Source organism: Canis lupus, chromosome X (assembly GCF_048164855.1).
Source record: "Canis lupus baileyi chromosome X, mCanLup2.hap1, whole genome shotgun sequence".
Lineage (NCBI taxonomy): Eukaryota > Metazoa > Chordata > Mammalia > Carnivora > Canidae > Canis > Canis lupus.
Window position 1 is genome coordinate 109,666,842 of NC_132876.1, and position 15,290 is coordinate 109,682,131.

The 15,290-nt window shown below is 42.5% G+C and overlaps 1 protein-coding gene and 1 non-coding gene across 3 annotated transcripts in view; one reads left to right on the forward strand and one right to left on the reverse strand.

Annotated features, from left to right (window-relative positions):
• The window catches only part of MAP3K15 (mitogen-activated protein kinase kinase kinase 15), a 114,238-nt gene that overhangs the window by 14,569 nt on the left and 84,379 nt on the right, over positions 1–15,290 (forward strand). For both annotated transcript variants that reach the window (XR_012026136.1, XM_072815492.1), the window contains exons 2-3: positions 5,764–5,903; positions 8,503–8,526. Coding sequence is in view for 1 of the 2 variants with exons in the window: in XM_072815492.1 (XP_072671593.1) it covers positions 5,764–5,903; positions 8,503–8,526 (164 nt within the window). In the remaining variant the exon portion in view is untranslated. The remainder of the gene's footprint in view (positions 1–5,763; positions 5,904–8,502; positions 8,527–15,290) is intronic.
• TRNAK-UUU (transfer RNA lysine (anticodon UUU)) lies at positions 13,671–13,743 on the reverse strand. Its single transcript has one exon. It is a non-coding gene; the product is annotated as a tRNA-Lys (tRNA).

Here is a 15,290-nt window from a genome sequence, read left to right on the forward strand (position 1 = left end):
TGAAGGAACAGTTGATTTTATTAAGGTAAAGGGGGGTAGGGTGTTATTTTTGAAGTGGATGTGAAAGCCATGGGTCTTCTTGTGTTGACCAGAGGTCATTTTTAATGAGCCAATCAGAGAACAAATTAAGGAAGGCAGTGCCATTTCCTGCAATTTTGTCACTGACAGAAAAGCTCAGCAGTACCGCCTTCACGGTGGGGTGCTGTGTGGTGCCAGTACATCAAGCTCTACTCCTCTCTGAAATTGCACACGTCTTGAAGGTGATGTGTGACACAGACCTTTTAGAAGAGAAAGTCATTATCTGCTGGTCAGAAAAGGGCTTTTGAGAACGATGTCTCGAAATTTGCTGAGGAGAGTTATGTCAAAGCAGATCCCTTTATAAAAGGGTGGAAGGAAGCGGAAGAGAACATTCAAGTGACAAAGGTGGAAGTATTGAGGTGGTAGATGTAAAGGCTACCAGGGAGCCCAGAGTTGGAGCTGTGACGCGTCCCGTCATGCATGGTGGTGCTTGCTGGTACTGCTAGCACTTTAAGCGATGAGTGCACCCTAGCGTGCAGGTTTTTTCCCTGTTAGCTCAAGAGCAACATAAACATGCGAGAGCTAAGTGACTTAAGTCATGATACGTTTTCTATTGCAAATATTTCCTTGTGAGTGCTCTAAAATTAAGCCCAGTGAGTCCATTTACCTCAGAACATCATTTGCTTATATTTGGCATATGTCTTTGGAAAAACTGGTAGTGGACACATCTGAATCACATGTATAAAGGTATACACAGATTTTGGGGTCATTCTTTAAAACAAAAATGCTGGGAAGCAAAAGACCGGGGGCCAGGTATAGGTTCCCAACATCCCCACTCTCCTGCACCCCTGTCTTCCCCATTGCAACGTGGTACTTGAAGCAACTGGCACCCGGCCCCTGTCGATGGTGTCTTTGGTAGACTTCCTGACACCGAATTGGTAGGTTGTCTCCCTATGTGATTGGAAAATTGGATTTAAAGTAGAAGTAGCCTCCTGTCTAGTAAATCTGGGCTCTGTGGATTTTTTTTTTCTTTAGGATTTTTTTTACTATTTATTAGAGCACATGTGCACAAGGAAGGGCAGAGGGAGAGGGAGAAGCAGGCTCCCCGCTGAGCGGGGAACCCAATGTGGGACTCGATCCCAGGACTCTGGGATCATGACCTGAGCCAAAGGCAGATGCTTAACCCTCTGAGCCACCCAGAAGCCCTGGGCTCTGTTGTTTTTAGGGAGCTTTTGGATGACTCAGTTGCCCTAAGTTCAATCAGATTTTTGAAATGTCTCCGGCAGTAAAGCTACTCTAAATCTAGTTCATTTAGATATAACCAATCTTACTTATCTTCATTATTTCAGATTACCTGGAATATATTTAAAGGCTGGCATGAGCCAGTACAATCGCAGAATTACTATATGGTAAATCATTTACCATTATATCATTTTGTTGATAAATGCTTTGCTTTGGAAATCAGACCCTTTTAAGCCACACTAGGAAATTAGAGTTTTACTTACTACTTATAAAAACATTTCACATAAAGACTATTCAAGATAGTGTTCAGAAGTTTTTCATGAACTAAAATCCTATTTATCATCTTTATTTCATACTATCACATTGTGAAATCATTGTAATTGATTCTTAAATTGTTTGAAGGGCACTTTTTTTTTAATTTATTTTTTATTGGTGTTGTTTTTAAATTCACACACTTAACTGCTAAGAGTAGATTTTAAGGGGAGCCTTGGCTTGTTGCGAGTTCCTGACGTGGTGTCCCTTTTGAAGGGTTGTTAAAGCAAGATGGGTAGGGTGCATAAGTGTCTCCATCAAGAAGGATGGTTTATTGTATGCAGACTTCCCCCAAAGCTGACCTGTGTCATTAGAAACTGAAAGGTAATGGTTGCTCCAGAGCACAGGCTGTATTTGCAAATGAAAAATCAGCATTTTACCTCTTTTTATCTGTGATCTGTTTGCCTAAGGTTTAGCTTGATAAATCAACTATTTTACGCCTTGTGGCTGTGTTTGAGAAAGTGAGTCAGGATAGTAGGAAACCTCATGTGGACACTTGGGAGCTGTGATTCTGTTTGTGCCCTGGCTGCGTGACCGTGACCATGGGTGAATCTTTGTGCTTCATTTCCCCATCTGTGAAGTAAAGCCAATACCTTCCCTGCCGGTCTCCCAGGGTGGTTCTGAAATCCAACCTAGATGTTTGTGGAACTACTTTGTAAATGTCAAAGCAGATGACCATTGTGGTGATTGAAGCCTTATGATCTCTAGGGCGGGGGTAGGGAACAAACCTAGATGCCTCATATATAATAAAAATTCCAATGTGGTGTTTAGTCATTTAATATTTATAAATCTGCTAAAGTAATATCCTAGGAGTTGTAAAAATGAGCTAGTTGAATATTATTGTTTTATGAATCCTCAGCGTAATCTCAGTCTTAGTGGCCTGAGTGACAAACACCAGGTAAAAATGTCAACTTTGGGTGTGAGACCATTTTTCTTTTGAACACGGATTACTTCGAATCTGGAGTAGCAGTGTCTGTCTGCTGTGCATGGAGTAGGGACTGAAAAGTCTGTGTCCCAGCCCTTGGTGGAGCCATGGAGGGGCCCTTGAGCGGAGGAGTGAGGCTAGAGGACAGGAGCCCTGACACAGAAGGGAGAAGGCAGAGGAAAGAAGGCGCTCGCGTCTCCTCAGCGACAAGCCACCCCCCCACACACAAGTTGTGGGTTTCCAGTGAAAATGGCCCACATCAGTTGCGGGCTGCTGTCCTTCGTCCCTGGCCTCTGCCTGTTCCTGTCACTCTCCTTTGTCTTCAAGGAGCTTGAAGAAAGCAAGAAAGCCATGGCTCGCTTGCCTCAGTTAACTAATTACACCTGTCTCCGTGGCCTTGGAATTAGCATCTGTGCTGCCACCTAATAGCACAACTCTCAAACCCATGCTTTTTCACGTAAGTAGGTGCAGTCCAGGGAACCGTCCTATAAGCAGACTGATTCATTCAGCTGCAGTGTGATTCTTGACTCCGAGCAAATGTTTGCAGGGAACTGTTACCCGTTGGAGATAAATGAACGTTGTAAAGTGTTTCTTCAGCATATACGTTTGTCCTTTCTTGAGCAACAACCTCAAGAGGGGTGAATTTGGGCAGGACAGGCTCCTGTTTAAAACCTGTCAGGGGGCAGCCCAGGTGGCTCAGCGGTTTAGCGCCACCTTCAACCCGGGGTGTGATCCTGGGGACCCGGGATTGAGTCCCGCGTCAGGCTCCCTGCATGGAGCCTGCTTCATCTTAAATCTTAAAAAAAATCTTAACATAATCATGACAGGTTTTTTTTTTTTTTTCCAGAACTGTTAGGTGAGACATTGATACTACAGTAATTTTCTTTTTAAGATTTTATTTATTAATGAGGGACACACAGACAGACGGACAGACAGGCAGAGGGAGAAGCAGGCTCCATGCAGGGAGCCTGACGCAGGACTCGATCCTGGGTCCCCCAGATCACACCCTGGGCTGAAGGCGGCACTAAGCCGCTGAGCCACCGGGGCTGCCCTACAGTAATTTTCTTAAAGATTTTATTTACTTATTTTAGAGAGTATGTGGGGTGGTAGAAGAGGAGCAGGATGGGGGCGGTGTGCAGAGAATCCCAAGCAGACTCCCCGCTGAGCCTGGAGCCTAATGCTGGGCTCGATCCATGACCCTGAGGTCATAAGCTGAGCTGAAATCAAGAGTCAGACACAAGCCACCCAGGTGCCTACTATAGTGTTGTTGTTGTTGTTTTTTTTCCCCATTTGCATTCTCCTTTTTGAGCAATACATACTGAAGTATTTGGGAATGAAATGATGTCTGGGGTCTGCTTAAAATAGTATGGTAAGGGGGTGGTTTGGGTGCCAGTAGAAGTGAAACAAGCCTGGCTGTGAGTTGTTAGTTGTTGAGGGAAGTGAAGGGGCTATGGGGGCTTCATTATACTATTCTACTTTTATTTATATTTGTATTTTTCCATGATCAAAAGAAAAACAAAAAACCACCCTACCATAGGTTTCCCATTGCCTCAAGATGGAGGCAGCTCTCTTAACATGGCCTTCAGACCCCTTCACCACCTGGCACCTAAGAACCCTTCCAGGCTCATCTCCTGAAATTATTTGCAGTCCCCCTAACACATGCCATCTTATGTCTGGCCCTTTGCCCTTGTGGTCTTCTCTTCCTGCAACACTTTCCTTCCCTTTCCATCACCTCACCCTCACACCGATTTGCCTGACTTTTCTGGGCCCCCAGATCCCAGACAGCATTCCTTTTTGCAGGCCTTCCCTTTATGACCTTTGTGCCAGTGTGGGTTGAGTACCCTTCTTGTTCTCATTTCTGTCCCTTGAACTCAGCACGATGCCTGGCATATAGCAGACGATCTGTAAGTTAGAAAATAAAAGGCCCACCTAGGGCTTGTTGGCGCTTGGCCTCAGGACTCTCAGTGCTTCCTGCACAGAGCCAGTGATGCCTGGTGCTGATGTGGCTACTGCCTACCTTCTTGTGTCTTCTCGCTCCATTCACCTTGCCTCTGTTCTGTGTCTTTGGGATTTTCAGTGACTTTCCTATGAGTCACAGCACTGCAAGAGTAAGTTCAGATGTTCTTTCCAAAATCTCTGCATGTGGTAGGGAAGGTTCAATCAAACTTGAAGTTTTATACTTTCAAAAACGACAAGTTTTGAGCTGGTGTGCAGTACTGCTCGGCACATTTAAATACTCTCCTTGTTGTTGTTGTACGTTGCCTCCTCCATTTGCAGTAAGTCTCCATAGGACACACCTCCAGGGGCATTTGAGCTACATTTTCAAGTTAATGATGGACATGTGAGCCAGAAGGAATGTTCATTACAGCAGTTAGAAAAAGGAAAAAGGAAAAAAGCACATATATTTAGATAGGATGGATAAAGAAATTTCCATCCAGGCCTCAGTCCTCATATAATGGAATGTTATGTTGAACTAGAGGTAGACATGCAAATTGGTGGTATCACACCAGTAGCAAGTCCAAGAATACATATGGTGTGATACTATATATGTATATGAGGTTCAAAACCATGCAAAACTAAACAATATCCTGTTTAGGGATTCATACATTATAATATGCATATATGTAATAAGTATATACATGTGTATATAACATGACGTGCATATCTAATATATAATCTTGTGCATGTATGTAAGATACATGTGCATATATATACACATGCATGGATATATATTTATATATATACATTTAGACATGTAGGGAACTGATAAATACAGAGATCAGGACAGAGGCATCCTCTGAGCAGGAGGGAGGAGATGTGACTGGGAGGAGGCACATGAGACTCTGACAGTATGGATGATGTTCTGGGTCTTGGGCTGCATGGCAGGAGCATTGTTTGACATTTCATTGGGCTTTATAATTTGTACATAAGGTGAACATACTCCTTTAGAGATCACATATTTCCTAATAAAGATAACAGCAAAACTAACTCCAATAGCAATTTTTAAGTGAGGCCACGTTCCCAGCACTTTGAGGAGGGAAGAGGTTTCTCTCGTTGCTTCTCTTCCACTGCTCATGGGGTGCTTCTAACCCAATTATTCATCACTTTCTGCTTTATCTTAAAGGCTGGTAAAAAAAAAAATAAAAGACTGGTGGTAGAAACACCAATTGCAGGAGTTCCCCATTGGTGATCAGCGGGAAATAGATTCAGTAGACCAATCACCTCTCTTTCTCTCCCACACCGTGTCCTGTCCTTGCTGATCTCAGATGTTGCTGTGGTGGACATGAGTGAGATCTCCAGACAGCCTTCCCTCTTTTACCATCTGGGGGTCCGCGAAAGCTTTGACATGGCCAACAATGTGATCCTGTACCATGACACCGATGCGGACACTGCTCTTTCATTGAAGGTAAAGGGGATCATTTGTCTCCTGGTGAACACTTGGCTTCGGAAAAGCAGTATTATGCATTCAACGAAAATGTACATGTAGCATGGGAGGTTGGAGATAAACAAAGATTCACTTGTGCAATTCCTTCCTTCCTACTACAACTTCTCGCTCACACAGATGACTTCCTGACCACTGTCTGAGCATATGCTCTACAGAGAGGTGCTTGTAGGCAACTTCACCATTTCCGGGCTCATTAGGGAAGTGAAGGCAAAAACTGTTAGCTTCCATTGGAGCAAACACGCCACTCTGAACCTTTCAGTGGGCAGTTTGATCCAAACCTACACATTAAAAGTTTCTCAACTTGAATGATAAGATGACGACACATAACCATCACCAGAGTGGGCAGAAAGTTCTAGCATAGGCATCCTCCATATTTAATCTGTTATTCCTCCACCCTCCAACACCATTCAAAACAGAGCAAAACTGAAAACTTGTATATTTATGCACAACACTGTATTGAGGTTTTTACACCTGTATTCTTGCAAGTTTGATACAGATTTTTTTTGAATAATAGTACTCCTAAGGAAAAAAAAAACAACTCCTATTTGGAACATAGGTGGGGAGATGGTAGTGGAATATAAGGCAGTGGAGTGGAGGTGTTGAATCACCATACTGTACACCTGAGACTAATACAACACTGTAAGTTAACTGGAATTAAGATGAAAACGTAAAAAAATGCTCATGTTTGTAAAATGTGAATGTCTACGGTGAGTTGCCGTAAAACTCAGGGAATATTAGTATTGTCAGATGTCTTAATATTGGTCAGAAAAATGCTGGTCTGTGTTAAATCATTTCAGGAGTGAAAGCTTAGTTTGTTTACAACAGTGTTACTCAACCTTGACTGCACTTTAGAATTACTTGGACAGCTTGTAAGTATCCCAATACCCAGGTCATACGCCAGACCAATTACATCACAGTCTCTGAGGGATTTTTTTAACCTCCCAAAAGTACAGCCACGGGTGAGAACTAGTGGCGTCACATTCACGTTCATGGACACCAGTTCCAAATGTCCAGCTCCCTTTGTGTTAAAATCACTAGTGTATGTAAATAGCACAGTTTGGTGATGGCAAAGTTGAACATTTTTGTGTTTCTTGAGATTTAATATTAACCAGATTTTTCTGGGTTCTGTAATAATCGGGGGTTATTTCCTGGTAGAAATCCAACCTGCTTCAGATGTGTAACCTCTATGTGTTCTGTATCACATACACTTGACATAGATGTGTACTCTGTAATTAGAGCACAGTATTGTGTTTTAAGAAGTCATTCATAGGACATTGAAAGAAGAAATTGGTTTATTATTGTACTTTACATTGTATAATAGTTTCCCAGAAGGCTATAAACCAATCTAAATTATTACTTTAGACATTTAGATGCTGATTTTTTTTCTTTTACTGATTTTCGCTAAGGCAGTTGTGCTTGAAAAATATTTAGAACTAGAAAATATGAAAGGATAGATTATTAAGCCATATTTTGATGAGAAACACAAAATTAAAGTATTTTTTCCAATGCAATATGTTTTTTCCCCTCAACAATGCCTTAGTGGTCTCCTCTGGAAAGTCCCATGACCTGGATAAGTTTTACTTTTTAATAGTATGGAAAAATATTTCCTAAAGGGGAAATGTGACGCCAGAAGAAGGAAGCTGCACTTGTCCTCAGAAAGCCAAGATCTCAGAACGTCCAACTGTATAAACCCCATTTTACAGCTGGTTTTTTTTTTAAGATTTATTGATTGGTTGATTGAGAGAGAGGGAGGGAGAGGGAGGGAGGGAGGGAGGGAGGGAGGGAGGGAGGGAGGGAGGGAGAAGCAGGCTCCGAGCTGGAAGCCTGACGTGGGACTCGATCCCGGATCTCCAGGATCACACCCGGGCCACAGGCTGCGCTAAACTGCTGTGCCACCAGGGCTGCCCTACAGCTAGCTGTGCCACCAGGGCTGCCCTACAGCTGTTTAATTACGTTTTCTCTTGTCCGCAAATGTTAGCTTACAGCACATGAATGCCACGGCCAAGGGCTGCATAACCATTATTTGAAGTTAACTGGCTAAAATTGTCGTCCTTGGATTTGAAGGTTCCTAGACAGTTCGAGTGAGGTGTGGGAAGTCCCCCCAGCAGTGCCTCTTCTGTAGGAGGGCTGCCTGGGTGGGGTGGCACTGAAGGAGCCAAGACATGGTCGTGGACCTGAGCGTAGCGTGGTACTTCCCAGGCAGTTCTGCGCTGTCCCTGACATTCTTCACTGAACAGGCAAGGTGCAGAGCCTCAAACTTGAATCTCAGAATGTCTCTGGACAAGAGCATTGCCACTGCTCCGGGAAATCCTTAAAACTGTGTATGTCCCTCAGTCATTCCTAAAGCTAGCCAATCATGATGTGCTTTCCCCAGAATATGAATTCTCTGAGGCTCACCCTATTTGAAGTTGTTTACACAGGGGAAATGGGAGGTTTCAAGTGACTAACTCTTGCCCTAAGGTAGGTGCTGGATGATGGAGGGCAAAGTGCTTGTAGTGCTTCTGGAAGTTAATGGCTTTTTTAAAAAAGCTATATTCATCTTATCATTTTTTCTTTTCAGGATATGGTAACCCAGAAAAACACAGTAAGTACGATATTTTCAGATTTTTTTTTTTTAACCTGGAAAATGCAGAAGAGCTTGCCTGAAAATCCCACAGATAGCAAAGTGATTTCTTTTTTTTTTTTTTTTTTGCAAAGTGATTTCTAATGGTGCCTGTTGGAGTTTCTCAGGGGGCCGGCTAGAAAGCCCTGCCCTGCAGGCTCCCTGCTAGCTTAGGCCCTACTCCCACCCAGGGCACAGGGCGGGAGGTCAGGTCAGGCGAATGGCCTTGTTCTTCCATTGCGCACTGGGTCTTTGAGCCTGGAACCATCTGGCTGTCTCCCTCTGATCTGGGTTGCTCCCACCAAACACCAAGATCCTTTTTTGCTGGAGCCATTACCTCCCTCATTTGCCACCAAAGTTTCTCTAACAACAGAGAAACATGAACTTACACCCCCAGGTAATATGGGGGCCTAGCCGAGAGTGGCCTGCCACAAGCTGGAAAGGAGGAGGACAGAATTTTTCCTGCTCTCTCATGTATGTGGTAAAGTCTCCCAATTTGGCTTCTCAGTGCCTGCTAGGACCTAGTGATAAAGGCATGTTGGTTTGAATCATCTAACGAAATCCCCACTTTAAAGACCTTCAAGGGGTTCCTGGGTGGCTCAGCGGTTGGACACCTGCCTTCGGCCTAGGACATGATCCTGGAGTCCAGGGATCAAGTCCCATGTCAGGCTCCCCGCATGGAGCCTGCTTCTCCCTCTGCCTGTGTCTCTGCCTCTCTCTCTCTCTCCCTCTCTGTCTGTCTGTCTGTCTGTCTCTCATGAGTAAATAAATAAAATATTTTAAAATAATAATAAATAAATAAAGACCTTTAAGTTCACATCCTTGGAAATTGTGCCAGGATTACCCTGTACCTTTGAATGCCCCTTAAAGCGCCTATCTTCCTAGACCTATAGCACTGTAGTTTGTCCGCTTTTGACCTAGACGAAGGACCTTCTCTTTGTCCCTTTCCTTTGGGCCCTCAGCTCACTTCTAGCCCTTCTAGAAAGGAAGGGCCTCCTACTTCTTTTTCTCTAGCAGTTGGGATTCCCAAAGGGAGGGCAAAAAGACCCAGGAGGTAGAGCTCTCCCACGGGTTCCCTCTATAGGGAAACAGGAGCTTTGCATGACTTCACCCCTTTCACAGAAGGCCCCACCCTGTAGCTGTGGGGCCCAGTCTTATCTGGAACCCAGACAGAGCTCCCTTCCTGAGATGGAAGCCTTGACTCTCCTCATGCAAGCCAGAAGATGAAGTTCTAGAAACAAAACAAGTTTATGTAATTACCATTGCAGCTTGTATTTAACAAGCTGACCTGTAAAATTAAGGCATCAGAATGAGTTTGAGTTATTGGGGAAGAGAAATAGGAAGACCTGGGGCCTAATCTTGTCCCATTTAGGTACTGATACTGTCCACTTATAGGAATCTTTCTTGTTCTTTCTAGATCTTGATTTCTTAAGTCCCCACCTCCATGGAGAGAGTGGGGATCCAGTAAAAGGAGCCTGGGGCTGAGGCTGGAAGGCACAGGTTATAGTCCTAGCATTGTCTCTGGGTAACTTTGGGCAGTCATTCTGCCCCCCTCCTCAGTGTCCTCATCAGTAAAATGAAAAGGTTGAACTCTATCACTTGGTTCATAGATAACTTCCAGCTCTCAGAGGCTCGTTTCACACTTGTTGCACAAGTAAAAAGGTGTAACTTGGATTTGATGTAAGGAATGTCTCAAGGTTATTCCTCCAAACAGGAATAACGTTAAGGCAAGGTGCCAAGAAGAAAACTATCTGTCCTGACTGTTAAGTGTTTTGGAGCCTAGAAATATTCTTGTTCACCAAGAGACTTAGTGTCACTCTGTTACCATTCCACTAAATGCCTCCCCTTCTGATACATTCTCCCTCCTTCAAACACCCAGGAATTCCTTCACATTCTTTGTAATTCTAATTCTATATCATGGCACCATTCTCCTTAGGGTGTGTGTGTGTGTGTGTGTGTGTGTGTGTGTGTGAAAGAGAGAGAGAGAGAGAGAGAGAGAGAGAGAGAGATGAACTTATTCTAGAGGATTTGGCAACTAATCTTTCTGCTATATTTGCCATTAGAATTCTGTGTTCAGTGCTGGTTGTCATGCTTGATGGGGTGTGAAAACTTAGAGGATTCAAGAGAAGAAAATAAAGGACCAGAGGTGGCTGGAAGGGTGAAAAACACCTAAGGAAAGGTTGAAGGGAAACAAACCTTGAGAGGTATTGTTCATGGTCATTTCAAATGTTTTCCATTTCTGGAAAATAGGGAGACAGTTACTGCTGCTACTCCAGGTGGCAGGGAAATAGGGCAAACTCAGAAAAGGTTGGCATCAGCAGAATGGTCATCTCACAGCTAATGGTGAGTAAACATTGAAAGAGAATGTCACAGTAAGTCAGGTGACTTTTAAGGAGAATTTGTTTGCTTGTCCCCTCAATATGGATTGGGCTAATGCTACTTGGAAGCAAGGGTCTGGATTGTCTAACTCTGGAGGTTTCAGGAAAGACTCTGATGAAATTGTGGGTCTGTAATAATTGGGCAGCTTTAAAAAAAAAAAAAGGAGGTACAACATAGTCCTCGCTAGTGAATTACAGAGTCCCAAGAATGACATATATAGATGAAATTGCACACATTGAATGTGCTGCTGAATGCTTAAAGTGATTTTTAAAAAGATTTTATTTATTTATTCATGAGAGAGAGAGGGGCAGAGACACAGGCAGAGGGAGAAGCAGGCTCCCCACAGGGAGCCTGATGTGGGACTCGATCCAGGACCCCAGGATCACGACCGAAGCCAAAGGCAGATGCTCAACCACTGAGCCACCCAGGCCTCCCACTTAAAGTGATTTATGAAGACATGGAAACCATGATGCTTTTGAGATCTCGGAATTGTTTTCTATTTCTAGAATTATACCTATTATGTTGAACTTGGTTTCATTTGGTAGAGGGCTGGTGTATTGGGGCTCTCCAGACAAACGGAACCAGTAGGCGGGACACTTGGGTGGCTCAGTGGTTGAGTGTCTGCCTTTGTAGTCCATTCTTTTTCAGACAGTGCTCATGTTCTCACGTTCTAGGGTTGGGTTTTTTTTTAATGCTTTATTTAGGCTGAATTTACATGCCATGAAGTTCACCTTTGTGTACACAATTCAGTGATTCTTATTTTTTGTTTTTTAAAGATTTTATTTATTTATTTATTCGAGAGAGAGAGAGAGGGAGAAGTAGGCTCCACATAGGGAGCCTGACGCGGGACTCGATCCCAGGTCTCCAGGATCACGCCCTGGGCCAAAGGCAGGTGCTAAACCGCTGAGCCACCCAAGAATCCTCAATTCAGTGATTCTTAATAAATTAGAGTTGTGCTGCCCTTGCTACAATCCAGTGTGAGAGCATTTTTGTCACCCCCAAAAACACCTGTTTGGAGACCATCCCTGTTGCCACCCCCAGCCCCAAGCAACCACCAATTTGCTTTCTGTCTTGCGGATGTACTTTTCCATGATTTTTCATATAAGTGGAACCATACAATAATGTGGTCTTTCATGTCTCCTTTCTGTCACTTAGTATGAGGCTTTTGAGGTTCATCCATGATGTGGCCTGTATCAGTAGCCCTTTTGTATTGCCAGGTAGTTACCCAATTGAATGGGTATATCCCCCATTCTGTTTCTCTGAATAGCTACACAAAAAGTTTATCTGGATGAAATGTGCAATACCCGTACGATAGAATACTAGTCAGCGATAAAAAAGTGGATGGGTGCTTGGATTATTCCCACTTCTTGGTTATTATAAATAATGTTGCTATAAACATTCAGGTACAGATCTTTGCGTGGAAATATGTCTTCATACCTCTTGGCTAAAGTATCTAGAAGTGGAAATGCTGAATCATCAGGTAAATAAATGTTTAACTTTCAAAGAAACTACCAAAATAACACCAAAAGTGGCTATAGCATTTTTACATTTCTACCAGCAACGAAGGTCTAGTTTCTTTACATCCTCACCAATACTTGATATTGTCTGGTTTTTGGTACCCACTCAAGTGAGCATGAAGTGTAAGTGTGGTCTCTTTGTGGTTTTGTGTTTCCCTAGTGACTAAATGATGTGGAGAAGCTTCCATGTGCTTATTAGCCGTTCAGTCTTTGATGAGAAGATTCTAATAAACATTTCGTTTTTAATTGAGTTTTTTGTCTTATGGACTTGTAAGAGTTCCTTGTATATTCTGGAAGCAAAGCACTTAGCAGAGACTTTTATCAATTACTTCTTTTATGGATTGTGCTTTTGATGTTGTATCTAGGAACTCTTAGCCTAACCCAGGGTCACAAAGAATTACTCCTATGTTTTCTTTTTAAAAGTTCATTATCTTAGACACTTGAAATTAATATAACACTATATGTTAATCACACTGGAGTTTACAAAATTAAAAAAATTTTTAGAGAAAACGAGTAGTTAAAAAATAAGTTTTAGAGTTTTGGCTCTTACAGTTGTCTCTCTGATGAATGTTGAGTTAGATTTTGTGACTGATGTGAGCTAGGGGTCTAGCTTCTTTCTTTTGAGTGTAGAGACCAGTCAACTCAGCACCATTTCTTAAACAATTTTCTTTCCCCAGTGAAATAGCTTGGCACCCTGTCAAAATCATCAGATCATAAATGTAAGAGCTTGCTTCTGGACTATAAATTCTGTTGCAATGATCTGTATGTTTACCCTTATTCCGGGGTCATGCTATTTTGATTACTGTAGTTTTATATAGTAATTTTTGAAATTAGGAAATATGGTTCTCCCAACTTTGTCCTTTTCAACTTCATTTTGGCCATCTGGGGCCATTGCAAATCTCTGTGAGAATTGGCTTTTGCATTGCTATGAAACAGGCCATTGGAATTTTGATAGAGATTGCATTGTCTCTGTATATCCATTGAGTGATATTGACATTGTAACAAGACTGTCTTCCAACCCAAGAACACAGCAGGTCTTTCTGTTTATTTAGTTCCTCTTTATTTCAGCATTGTTTTTATAGTTTTCAATGTACTAGGTTTTCACCTTCTTGGTTAAATTTATTCCTGGATATTTTATTCATCTGAGTGCTCTTGTAAATAATATCTTTTTCTTAATTCTCTTTTCAAGATAGATTTTTTTAAAAGTGTGTTTATTTAAAGTAAGCCCTATACCCTGCATGAGGCTTGAACTCATGGCCCTAAGATCAAAAGTCTTATGTTCTACTGACTGAGCCAGCCAGGTGCCCCAGGATAGATTTTTAAAAATATTTTTCATAAAAATCTTAAACAGTTAACACGTAGTAGTTCATAATTCAGTTTTTAAAAATTAAGGTTTTTTTCTTTCTTTTTTTTAAATTTTTATTTATGATAGTCATACAGACAGAGAGAGGCAGAGACATAGGCAGAGGGAGAAGCAGGCTCCATGCACCAGGAGCCCGACGTGGGATTCGATCCCGGGTCTCCAGGATCGTGCCCTGGGCCAAAGGCAGGCACCAAACCGCTGCGCCACCCAGGGATCCCAAAAATTAAGTTTTTAATTTTAATTCCAGTGTAGCTAACATACAGTGTTGTTTTAGATTCAGGTGTGCAATTTAGTGATTCGGCAGTTCCAGGCATTACTCAGGGCTTGTCAGCATTACTCTTTGTGTCCAGCCCCTAATTCCCCCATTCCCTCTCATGTGATTCACCTTTGAATCCAGGTTCCGTAAAAATTACTTCTTTTCTGTATTCTTTTCATCTACTTTTCATCCTTACGCTATTTCCGCTTGCTTTACAGATACCAAAGATAGCCATTTTCTGCATTTTATCACTTCAGAAAACCTGTTTATGTGATGAAAGATCAAGGTTGAGCCTTTATGGGAACAGGAGTGAAAACGTAGCCAACCCAGAGACATGACTTTATCTGTTAAACCTTGGAACTTCCTGGTAGTTTGTTATTAGTGTGCATAGTCCATAGGTATTCTTTAACTGTTTTAATTTTCCTTCACAAAAAATAATATCTTTAAAGTTAAGGTATATTGGGCAGGTTGGTTCCCCCCTGGAAGCAGACTCTGAGACTGAGTTGGGTGTGCAAGAGATTTGTTCAGGCATGCCCTTGGGATCAAGGCTGAGGAAGAGGAAGGAAGGAGGCAAGACCATGAAGCTGGGATCAGGCTCAGTGATGGCCTTGGCTAACCCCGTGGGGGTGGCGAGGCTCTGGCACTCAAATGGGCTTGTACCCCAAGATTGAGGAATGTAAGACTGTGAGGCACAGAAATCATTTTTACCTTTGAAACAGTGGGTAATTACCTGGAAGCTATACATAGCCACCCCAGAGAGGAAGCATGGGGACCCACACCTCCCCTGCTGCCCAGGAAAGTTAGTAGAAGATGAGCCATTCCACCCAGTACTTAAAGAAGGAATTATTAAAAGTACACTAGTCCTTATTTTCATTTGTCATGTCCTAAAGCCAGAGTTCACGGTTGGTTTTTTAAAAAGCAAAGTTAAATTTCCAAGCTAGGATCATGTTATTAAAAAGCACCTTATTAAAAAACTAATCTGGTTCTTGACCTCTGGACTATGTGGTTATTTTTTTTCCTGGAAAACCAATGAGATTTAAGAGAAACTAATTGTTCCCATTGAAATAGTTATCTCTGTAATCCCAGTAAATTAGAAATTCTTTGAGAATCAGACATGGGCAGTATTGGGTGCACTTTCTACCATATTGGAAAGCTTTTACCTGGCTCATGAGCCCATTGAGGACTCAAGTTTTAGGGTAACAGAAGTTCTCTGGGTCTTTCTTCCTTCTCT